The sequence below is a fragment of the Gopherus evgoodei genome, chromosome 3, assembly GCF_007399415.2.
Source record: "Gopherus evgoodei ecotype Sinaloan lineage chromosome 3, rGopEvg1_v1.p, whole genome shotgun sequence".
Taxonomy (NCBI): Eukaryota; Metazoa; Chordata; order Testudines; family Testudinidae; genus Gopherus; species Gopherus evgoodei.
The window spans coordinates 197609017-197621073 of NC_044324.1; the positions used below are offsets into that span (position 1 = coordinate 197609017).

At 39.2% G+C, this 12057-nt stretch overlaps 1 protein-coding gene across 5 annotated transcripts in view; it reads left to right on the top strand.

Moving 5' to 3' along the window:
- The window catches only part of EML6 (EMAP like 6), a 397023-nt gene that overhangs the window by 231744 nt on the left and 153222 nt on the right, over nucleotides 1-12057 (top strand). For 4 of the 5 annotated variants that reach the window (XM_030557759.1, XM_030557761.1, XM_030557760.1 and 1 more), the window contains 4 exons: nucleotides 426-593; nucleotides 2038-2144; nucleotides 10141-10259; nucleotides 11187-11373. In XM_030557759.1, the coding sequence (XP_030413619.1) occupies nucleotides 426-593; nucleotides 2038-2144; nucleotides 10141-10259; nucleotides 11187-11373 (581 nt within the window). The remainder of the gene's footprint in view (nucleotides 1-425; nucleotides 594-2037; nucleotides 2145-10140; nucleotides 10260-11186; nucleotides 11374-12057) is intronic. The other variant, XM_030557762.1, reaches the window with a different exon arrangement.

Sequence of the window (12057 nt, forward strand, 5' to 3'; positions counted from 1 at the left end):
TCATATTTCTCTTTTGCAGTCTAATCATTTCACCATTTCAACTCTGTCATACAGTTGTCCTGAGGAACCAAGAATTTCAATAGTACTGCTGAACCTCGTGCTTTTTAATAATTGTACCACACTATGCTGTTGCTTTGCTGACCATTTGGCTTTTTATTGTATTTTATTTCAGCATGAAATTTTAAAAAATAACCTTCTATCTTTTGGGCCATATAATGAAACAGTTAGGATGGTGGAAGCTTGATTTGAAATGTTGGAAATTTGCAAGAGCGTACAAGCCACAAGGCAGATTTTTAATTTATTGTCCCATTAAAAAAACCTGATTTATATGTACTGTCCTGTCACCCTTTTTAAAAATTAACTATATAATTTGTTCATTCAGTGGCTATTTTCACTTTTAACAATTTTATTTTTATATATTTTAGGAGCTAAATTTAGAAAATATGCTGGCCACTCAGCACATGTAACCAATGTATGTTGGTCACATGATTTTCAGTGGGTGTTAAGTACAGGAGGTGCTGATCACTCTGTTTTTCAGTGGAGATTTATTCCAGAAAGTGTAACAAATGGAATAATTGAAACAGCATCCCAAGGTAAAAATGACCATTTCTGAAAGTTTGTTTATGATATTTACTTTGTTATTTTTATTTCATAAAAATAAAAGAAATATGTAGCACTGATGCAGAAGGTTGTGTTGGATGAAGAGAAAAATATTATTTTTCATATTAATCTCTGGAATGTCATACATCCAGCATGCACAGGGCCTTTTACTTTCATGTAGATTAATTAGTTAATAGACTAGTGTATGTCCCAGGCAAAGTCCACTTAAATAATCCTTTAGCAGGATTCAGGGAATATATCTGGGAAGAAAGCAGAGATATTTTCAACACAGATCAGATATAAGAAACTTATAAGAGGGAGAGTTGTACTAGGTCAGAGTCAGTTTTCAAAATTGGACATCTGAATTGTGTACACAAATCCTAATTGTGCATGAAAAGGCACTTAGCTGTGTAAATGCCATTTTATGTGTCTATGTGCAAATATGCATATGAATATGTGAGATTTGTGTGTACAATTTAAATAGTCATATTTGAAAATTGCACCTGTAATGTGCATTGTGCCTGTAATATTCAACAGAAGCATATACATTACATAATGTCAACTGCTAATATTGGATTTCCCTGCAGGAAATCTTTCACATTGTCTCAGGCCCTACAGAAATTAACTGGTTTTTTTCATGTGATATAACACATTATTTCAAAAAAGTAAAGGGATCACTCATTATGCAGGCTACAAAAATGCCATGCCTGTTCTCACTTTCAGGTGATATTGTAAATAAGAAGTGGGCAGCATTAACTTCTGTAATTGTAAACATACTTGTTTGTCTTAGCGATTGACTGGACTGAGTGGACTTGTAGGCTCTGAAGCTTTACATTGTTTTGTTTTTGAGTGCAGTTATGAAGCAAAAAAAATCTACATTTGTAAGTTGCACTTTCACGACCAAGAAATTGCACTACAGTACTTGTATAAGGTGAATTGAAAAGTACAGTTTCTTTTATCATTTTTACAGTGCAAATATTTGTAATAAAAATAATGTACACTTTGATTTCAGTTATAAGATACAATACAATATATATCAAAATGTAGAAAAATATCCAAAATATTTAATATATTTCAATTGGTATTCTATTGTTGAACCGTGCAATTAAAACTGTGATTAATCATGATTACTTTTTTAAATCACGAGTAATTTTTTTGAGTTAATCATGTGAGTTAACTGTGATTAATCGACAGCTCTAATCATTATTCAGGTTTTTACAATAGAGACCTTGGCATTGAAGTGTGAGAATTATTTGTATTTACCTTTGTGATACAAAACCAGAAATGTTCGCCAAGTCCATAGAATGTTTGCAAACACTTTTAAGCTTCTGAAGGTTTTGCATTAATTCCTGGTAGTCTAACAATTTGTGAAAATGTGACATAATATTATGTTCTGACTGGATAATAACTGTTACATGTGGATTAATTTTTATGCAGAGGGTGGTATTGATTCATACAGTGAAGAAACAGATTCTGATTTATCTGATGTGCCAGAGCTAGATTCAGATATTGAGCAGGAAGCTCAAATCAACTATGATCGCCAAGTGAGTAAAAATGAATTTACAGATGTAAACTCAGCTGCCTAATAATTCACAATAACTTTTCAGTAAAGCCAGTTAAAATAAAGTTGCAGCAAATTCATCAGTCTACTTCGAGAAAAAATATTTTGGCAATATTTAAGCTGCTTATGCAACCAATATACAAAATAAAAGTAGTGTGTACTTTAGCTACAGATGAGTATTTGAAAAAAGTTTAAGAAAAAGCCATATACTAGTATGGTAGATATGCCCTTCTATTACCATGCCCACCAACTTCAATGAGGTTTCACCTAACCTGTATTATAATATATCACACATAAAAACTACTTCAAAAGAACACTATTAAAATTTCAAAATCAAGAACTCAGAAGTATGGAAATGACAGAATTAAGGATGCTATGCAACCTTAATTCTTTCTCCTTGTGTGTGTACATTATGATAGATTTTAATTACATGTTCGCATACTATTTTTTCTACAGAGCCAATGCGTCATTCAGTTTATAGGATGGACCTGCTCTTGGGATGAATTAGGGTGGTATAATAAAGGAGGCTGTTGTATGTAGGACCTTGCCTCATTTGCTGCAAAAATTGGAAGGTGTGTGTTGAATGAGGTAGGGGATTAGCAGAAGAAAAAGAAAGTTCTGATGGTCAAGGCAGTTAAATGCTGCTGTCCTGGAGAACTGGATTTTATCCCTGACTTTGCCACAGAATTCTATGTGATGCTGAGCAAGTCATTTAAATCAGGGTTTTTAGAAGTAGTCATTAATTGTGTGTTCCTCATTTTCTGGGAGTTTGACTTGATACCCTGGGGTCTGATTTGTGGAAGTACTGAGAACTCACAGCTGCAACTGAAGTCAATGATGAGCTCCGCTTTGAACATAAAAAATGCTAACTAATAATGGTAGTTATTCTGAAAAATCACATCCTTCCTGTCCAGGACCACCCAGAGGATTCAAGGGGCCTGGGGCAAAGCAATGTTGGGGGCCCCTTCCAAAAAAAAAAGTTGCAATACTATAGAATACTATATTCTCATGGGCCCCTGTGGGGCCCGGGGAAAATTGACCCACTTGCCCCCTCCCCCGGGAAAAATAAACATTTAAAAACCTTCCACATCTCAGCACAAACCCAGTTTTGAGAATTTTCTCAAAACCCAGTTTTGAGAAAATTTCTTTTCAAGTCACCTTTACAAAGCATCACTTGTTCTCAGCACCAGTTAGTGCTAAAAGGCACTAAAGCTCATTAAAAAGGTTGGACAAATATTTTTCATCAAAATGTTTTTTGGATTGAAAACTAAGGGTTTTTAAAAAGCAGAAAAAATCACGGACAATGTCTGCTTTCCTTCAAAATTTGTTGTTCTTTTTTTTAACTGAAAAGCTGAAATAAGTCTGCCAAAACCTGAACATGATTTGGAGTTTCAGAAGTGTGTGGCCAAGTATTTGCTGCTTGCTGTGTTTGATTGTTTAAAGAAACAATAAAAAAATTCTGCTTAAAAAAATCCAAAACTTTTGAATTTTAATGGAGTTAGGTGGCTTGCCTCCTTGATCTTCTCCGGCAAAAGCACACACAACAACAGACAGACAAAGACTTCCCTCGTCTCCTTATTGGTCCTGTTGGTCAGGTGTCAGCTAGGTTATGTGATCTTCTTAACCATTTACAGGCAAAAGAGGAATTAACCCTTAACTGTATGTTTATGACATACTCTAAAAGCTTATCAGATGTCACTACTCAATCTGACGGGGCCCTAGTAGGCCAAAGTTCTTCCAGCCCTTCTGGAAGGGTTGTGTCTTCGGTCAGAAGGACTTGTTTGCTTACTGAATCAAAAGAAGGCCCTGAGTCAGTTTAAATGTAGACTTTTTATTCCAAACATCCTTTCTTAGTCAGTTGGTCTCTGGAAAACCTAGTTTGAACCAGTTTATGCAAGCGTTCCCAGGCATGGTACCTCTCTGGAGGTCTTTACAACCTGAGTGATTCACCTTAAATCATCATCCACTGCTTTTAGTTCCTGGAGGAGCTGTGGTATCATTCCCCCTCACTCTCCTCCACTGCCCCAAGCTGCATACAGTCCCTGGCCCACAGTGATACATAAACCATTTATAAGCTTAATACAATATGTATCCCCAGAGATACAGCACAAGGTTGCAACGTATGTTGTAACAACCTAGTATGATATTAGTCTCTTTTGTAGCTGCATCATAGTGTTGACACATTCACTTTGTGATTCACTATAATCCCCAGATCCTTTCCAGCAGTACTATTGCCTAGCTAGTTATTCCCAATTTTGTAGTTATGCATTTGATTTTTCATTCCTAAGTGTAGTACTTTGCACTTGTTTTTATTGAATTTCATCTGCTGATTTCAGATCAATCCTCCAATTTATCAAGGGCATTTCAAATTCTAATCCTGTCCTCCAAAGTGCTTTCAGCCCCTCCCAGCCTGGTGTCATCTGCAAATTGCATAAGTGAACTTTCGACTCCATTATCCAATTGATTTATGAAAATATTGAATAGAACTGGACCCCTGCGGGACCTGCTGGACACATTTCCCCAGTTTGAAAATGTATCATTGATAACCATTCCTTGATTACTGTCCTTCAACCAGTTTTTCACCCACTATTTCACTTACCTGCACATGACTGAGCCATAGGAGGCAGGCCAAGCACATAGTTGGCTAAAATAATGTAGAAATATCTGGAGGTTAAACTGAAGAGCAGAAATACACTATTTTTCTTCTTTGTCCAAGGAGTGACTCAGTTATAGGTCAGAAGGAGGAATGTGCTCATGCCATCCAGCAAAAGTAACTGTTTCAGCCAGATATCTAGGCACTGAGACAGAGGCTGGGTGAGAAGCTGAGAGTTAAGGTAAGCAAGCCATATTTAGCAGGTGCCCCCTATGAAACTGAATTCAGGCCAGTGAGCCATTCAGGCTAGGCATAAGGAGCATGTAGAAACCTGTGCGGTTATGACTAAAGCTGTGTGATTTTTTTGTTCAATCAAAACAATATTTAAGAAAAAATGTCTAGAAAAATGTTGCTTCATTCAACTTTTGTTTTCCACTTAAATTAGTCTTTAAAAATGGTTTTCATTGAGCTTTTCCTCTCTTGGGCTTTCCTTCTCCTCTCTTCCTTTTCCCTCTCGGGGCAGGGAGAGAAAAAGGTAGAGAGAGAAAGGAAGTGGGATAGAAGGTAACAACACTGAAAACCTTGGAGGCTTTTTTGGTTCTTGTTTCACCAAGAAGCAGAAAAACAAAAACAAACAAATAAAAACCCTGCTAAACATTTCAAATGAAATGAGAATTTTTTAGAATCCCTGACCCATCCTGCTCCTTGTCCCCTGACCACGCCCCCGAGGCCCTCCCAATCCAACCCCCCCTTCCTTGTCCCCTGACCGCCCCCCCAGAACCTCTGCCCCATCCAACCCCCCCTCCCTGTCCCCTGACTGTCCCTGGGACTCCCTGCCCCTTATCCAACCCCATCCCCCACCCCCGGCCGCTTACCCCCACCTCCCAGTACCTCAGTGCACGGGTCGAGAAGCAGTCCTGAACAGCGCTGCAGCCCCGTGGCTTGAGGGGGGGATCTGAGCTCCTTCCCGCTCAGAGCAGCATGGTAAGGGGAGGAGCCGCTTGCAGCCCTGCCCCCTTACCACGCGGCTCTGAGCGGGGAGGAGCTCAGCCCTCCCCGGAGCGACGCAGCTGCAGCGCTGTCCAGGATGCACTGAGGTGCCGGGGGGATGGCGGGGGCAAGCCTTGGCCATTCTCATGGAGGCCCCTGTGGAGCCCGGGGCCTGGGGCAAGTTTCCCTACTTGCTCTCCCCCAGGCAGCCCTGTTCCTGTCTCATGTTGGTCATCCAAATTAGTGGATACTTTGAACTTACTCTCTGTGCCTCAGCTCCTACAGTAAAATGGGATAATGCCACCTCCTCATCTCACAGAGGTGTCGTGAACATAAATTAATGAATGTTTGTGAAGCACTCAGATACTATTGAGACAAGCACATAGAAAGTCACATGAGGAAATTAATAATTCTGTGTTCAGAGCTAAGTAAATGAGGCTTAGTCACACACTGAAGAAAACAAAATATTGGATAGCTGTTTATTAAGTGAGTAATGTCCATCCTGTGCCCTAACTGACTTCAATAACTCAGACATAGGTTACGGGTTTGTTATTGAAGTGGATAGCTGAGATTCTGTGGCCTGCATTTTGCAGAAGGTCAGATTAGATGATCATAATAGTCCCTTCTGACCTTAAAGTCTATGAGATTATAAACAGGGAAATCTCAAGTAGGAGTAGGGAGGTTATTTTACCTCAGTATTTGGACTGGTGTGACCGCTGCAGGAATACTGAGTCCAGTTCTGGTGCTGACAATTCAAGAAGGATGTTGATAAATTGGAGAGGGTTCAGAGAAGAGCCACAAATAAAGGATTAGAAAACATGCCTTATAAGTGATAGATGCAAAGAACTCAATCTATTTAATTTAACAAAGAGACGGTAAGAGGTGATTTGATCATCAGGGAACAAATATTTAATAATGGGCTGTTTAGTCTAGCAGAGAAAGGTCTGATACAATCCAATGGCTGGAAGTTAAAGCTAGACAAATTTAGACTGGAAATAAGATGTAAATTTTTGACAGTGAGAGTAAATAACCATTGGAACAATTTATCAATAGTCATGGTGGTGTCTCCATCACTGACAATTTTTTAATCAGGATTGAACATTTTTCTAACAAATATATTATAGGAATAATTTTGGGAAAGTTCAATGGTCTGTGTAATACAGGAGGTCAGACTAGATGAGCGCAGTGATCCCTTCCGGCCTTTAAGCTATGAATCTATGAACATCAATTCTGGCAATTCCTAACTTTTGAGAGCTTGAGTTTACAACCTTAATAATGGTCATTTAATATAGTTTTTTGTGTGTAATTGTCTAGGTTTTTAAAAAGCAAACTGAAGGAATAGAAATTCCATCATGTGGCATCATATGGGTCACATGGGTCATCAGGAGGATTGGAAACTTTAGATCCACTGCATTGACCTCTGAACTAGTGGAATAACTGATAGCAACAGTAGGTTACTGTCCTCTATGTCAATCATCACTAGAGGGTGATTAAACACACACCTTGCCTGTGAGTTTCACAGGTGTTTGCTAACAGCAGAGGAATGATGAGACTCAGTAATCTTGGGTTCTATTCAAGGCTTTAGAGGGGAGTGTGCTCTAGTGGGCACAAACTCTTCTGCCCATTCCTCTCCAGCTTAACCCACTCTGTCCTGTCCTTTCCAACATGTCTCTGTCCCAGTTGTCTCTTTTCCACTCTTAAGGCTTTTCATCTCAGTCCCATTCTTTTCACCTACCCAGTTTCCTCTTCCAGGCTTAGTCTCCTAGCCTCCTCATACTCCCAGCCTCCTTACCAAACCCCTTCCCCACTCCTGGCTCCTTGTCCACTCTGTCTGTCCCATTACTCCCTGCCCACCCCCCAACACTGGCTCCCTGTCTCCCTCCCTAGGATCTTCATTCAATTTTAGTCCTCCCCTCTTACTCCTCACCCTGCCGTTTGCCCCAGTCTCCTCACTCTGTGGCTCCTTGTCCCAATCTTTATGCCTGTCCAGACCTAGTTCCACCACCACCACCCTCCAGCTCCATCTTTAGCTCTAGCTGCTAAAACTGAAAAAGTCTCTATTGAGTATGTGTGAACAGTGATTTTTCAAAGAGTTATGGCTTGGACAAATATTGGCAGGTATTCAGATAGATGGTAAAGGGCACATCCCGGCAACAAATGCCTGATTTCAAATCCTTGCTCCAAATCATGGATGGTAAAGATATTTAAAGAAAAGGTTGCCAGTATTACTTTATTATAAGTAAAAGAGTGCATTTTTCACAAGCCTCATTAGTGGAAACAACTGAACAGTTTTGGCTGAGATTAGAGATAGGCTAGAATTTTCAAAAGTGCCTAGTCCCATTTACAGAAGTGACTTATCTTACTTTTCACTTCTGAAAATGGAACTTAGGCTCCTAAATTACTTGGGCACTTTTGAAAATGCTACCTATAATATTTTATGTTTCATTGTTAGTGTAACAGGCTGGCTTGCCCCATGCACTGGAGAGCTTGGGGCTAAACCAAACTGATTACAAAACGAGCCCCACCTGAGGGGAATCAGGCAATTCCCCATATCAGGCAGAAAGTAGCTGCAGTAAAGAAGGAGAGTTGGGCTTAAGTGGTGATAAAGCTTGGCTGGGGAAAGAGATGGCAGAAGAGCCAGACTAAGAAGGAAAGCTCTCTAGGCAGGGAGCTCTGGGAGAGACCCTGACTAAAGCAGGGAGGAGACAGAGACCCAGAGGGGAACTGAAAAGGCTGGATAGGAAGCAGGGCAGACAGAACTGCAGCACAGGTAAAGGAGCAGACCTAGTTGTTCAGTACAGCTGAGTTACTACAGATAATTCTTTACTGGGTGTCTGGCTGGTGAGTCTTGCCCACATGCTCAGGGTTTAGCTGATCACCGTATTTGGGGTCAGGAAGAGATTTTCCTCCAGGGCAGATTGGCAGAGGCCCTGAGGTTTTTTTGCCTTCTTCTGCAACATGGGGCACGGGTCACTTGCTGGAAGATTCTGTGCACCTTGAAGTCTTTAAACCACAAGTTGAGGACTTCAGTAGCTCAGACATAGGTCAGGGGTTTGTACAGGAGTGGGTGGGTGAGATTCTGTGGCCCGTGTTGTGCAGGAGGTCAAACTAGAAGATCATAATGGTTCCTTCTGACCTTAAAGTCTATGAGTACATGACCTTAAGTCAAAATCCAGAGGTGGAGCTGAGTTCACCTATGAACCTTTCACAAGGATTATTGAGCCCAGGATGGGGAGATACAGAGTAGCTAATTTGTGCCCTGAAGATAGGCAGATGATTAGCCCCAGAGAAGGTGGAAGAATTTTGGTTATGTTAAAGACATTTTGGGACTTTTCGTTTGGACAGTCGTGACTCTGAAAGGGATGGACTTAAGAAGGGGCAAGTTACTGGAAGAGAAGCCACCACAGTGCCGGAGCAACCGTTGGCAGGGCAGTACTAGAGTAGCAAGAGAATTGCTATGTCATGCCTGGCTAGGAGGGGGGCCCTAGTGAGTGGACTTATTTACAGGTTGCATCCTTCAAAAGTTTTTGAAGATGGTGTTTGAAACCAGATGAAAAGAGTGTGTGAACAGTACAGTGTATGCTAGTGACAGGCAAAATGCCTAGAGGTTGTGTTTGTGTAGGCATCTGAAATTTCAGATGCTTATCTGAACCTCTGTGTGGTAACATTTCCAGATCAGACATTCTTATAAGGTTTTCAGCGCCCCTGGGTTGCAATTAGGTCAGAATTAGTGTGGAAATAACTTTTGTTGCAAGAGATTTTGGTACCTCCACTGCCAGCTAAAACCAAGAAATGAAGAGATGTACAAAAAAAAAAATTTAAAGCTATATTTCAGCCTCGTAATGGATTTAATTGATGTCACAACCTCTAAGTGGCTTCAAACATCTCTAGCAGTTCCACAATGTTTCAGCATCTCTAACTGATTTATATGTATAATATTTTGTATCTCTGGTATATATATTAAGACTGTAATTCCATCTCAGGATTCTGGTGACATTTGCAAATCACTTAAGTAGTGTGCTTATTGTGTATGTCGCCAGAATTTCTTGATGGAATTATTTCATTATTATGTACAGGTTTGAGTACATGTATTAATTTGGAAAAAGAATTTAGAGTATCGGTATTAAAAATCCTGTTCACAAAGTAGTATGTGATACATGAAACTTCCTGAATAGCAATGACTTTTTTCTGATCTTCCATTAATATCATATACCACAAGTGGAGATCCTCTTCCTCTCTTTAGGGTGGGGATCATGACTTCTTCTATGTCTTGTATATTGTTGAGCACACTGACGTATAACTAATATTTTTCATTATTATTATTTAAGGAACTGGTCAGTGTGTATTTATATTCAATACACTTGAGATGTATAATTAAGTGTGACTTATTCTTTAGGTTTACAAAGAAGATCTACCTCAGCTGAAACAACAAAGTAAAGAGAAAAATCATTCAGTGCCCTTCCTTAAAAGAGAGAGAGCTCCTGAGGACAGCTTAAAACTGCAGTTCGTACATGGGTATTGTAACTCCTAAGTAAAGGTTCTTGGACTTCTCTTTTGTAAGCCACAGGTTCCATTGAATAGCACAGTGCTTAAATAAATACTCTTAAACACATTTTGATTAATTTGAGGTAAAGTATTTGATGTAACATCTTCCACTGCTTACCCACAGATAAATTACTGTGCTTACCAGTATTGTGGTAAAAATGGGAATATCACCTATACATTTCTATTTCTTTCAATTGTGATTGTTAGGGAGGAGGATATAAAGATGTACCTAAGTAATGACCAAGCATTACCTTTTTTTTTTTTTAAATCACCTTTTCAACTCACAGTTGATTTTCCCTGGTATTTCCTGGAGATGTCATTAGGTCCATTGGCTATGGTTGTTGTAATTAGTAGAAATGTGTGATACATTTGCAGCACAAAAGCATGCAAAACTTCCCTGGGCATAATTTTGTATGAACTTCAGCTAATTTATGACGTCTCATCTAGACCATAGGAACTCTGTTTTTTTAGAATCATAGAATATCAGGGTTGGAAGGGACCTCACAAGGTCATCTAGTCCAACCCCCTGCTCAAAGCAGAACCAGTCATGGTTTTCTCATGATTTTGATGCAAAAATCAGGTGAACCTTGACACTTTTGGATGAGTTTTTGGTTCAATTAATCCCCAAAATCAAAATGAAACTTGAGAGGTAACTCTTTGAATGCAGAAAAAATGTATACTTAACTAGTGCAAAGAAAACCATGGTGTTTTACATAGCTCTAATTGTTAACAATTATGAATGTAATATAAGACATTTAAGTGGTTGTAGTCAGCCTGTATATTATGATATTTTGGGTCTAGCTCAGGTAAGTCATTTGCAGTTAGATTATTTTCCCCCAAAGTACCTGGATATTTTTGGTGGCATATTAAACTTCCTTTGCTTTTTATTTATTTCAGTTACCGAGGTTATGACTGTCGAAATAATTTGTTCTACACACAAACTGGAGAGGTTGTTTACCATATTGCTGCTGTTGCCATTGTATACAGTAGGCAACAACACACCCAAAGACTGTATCTTGGTCATGATGATGACATCCTCAGCCTAACCATCCATCCAATGAAAGACTATGTTGCTACTGGACAGGTGTGTATCTAGGAGTGTTGGTCATGACAAAACAAATTAAGGGATTCTCTATCACAAACTATATTTGAGAAATGCAAAACAGTTGTGTACCTTTGTCATAAAGAGAGGCATTTTCCTGCTTTGAAAATCACAGATTAAATGTTTTGCCACCCATGTCATTGCCTAACTGCTAGGGAAAGCAGTAGTGGAAACAATGATTGTGACACTCTTACAGTATTCCTAAAAAACAGAAATTAGAGTCTCCTGTTGTGGCATTTGGAAAGTTGCTTATTCACTCTGAATCTTTGTTCCTCATTGTAAAATGTAGAAAATAATACATTTCCCTACCTCCCATGAGTCTTCTGATGTTTAGTTCTTAATGCTAAAATACAACAGGATGGCAAGACATATAGACAGCGGCCAGAGAGGATGAGCTAATGATAGTAATCTAATTTGTGTAAAGATAAAGATTGTGAATATTGCTAAGGTGTAATAAAATGAACAAGAACAGTAACATTAGATTCCTGATTGTTAGGGCTGCAGATTTGTCATAGCATTTTTTAAACAAAAATCAGGAAGCAGTTATGGCAGATATAGTAAAAGTCATGGGTTACCAAATTTACCTTGACTTCTCTCTGCCTTTTGATTTAAAAAAAATATTGTCCTCCTTACCCTGCGGAGGAGACATGGACCATCAACAGCAGC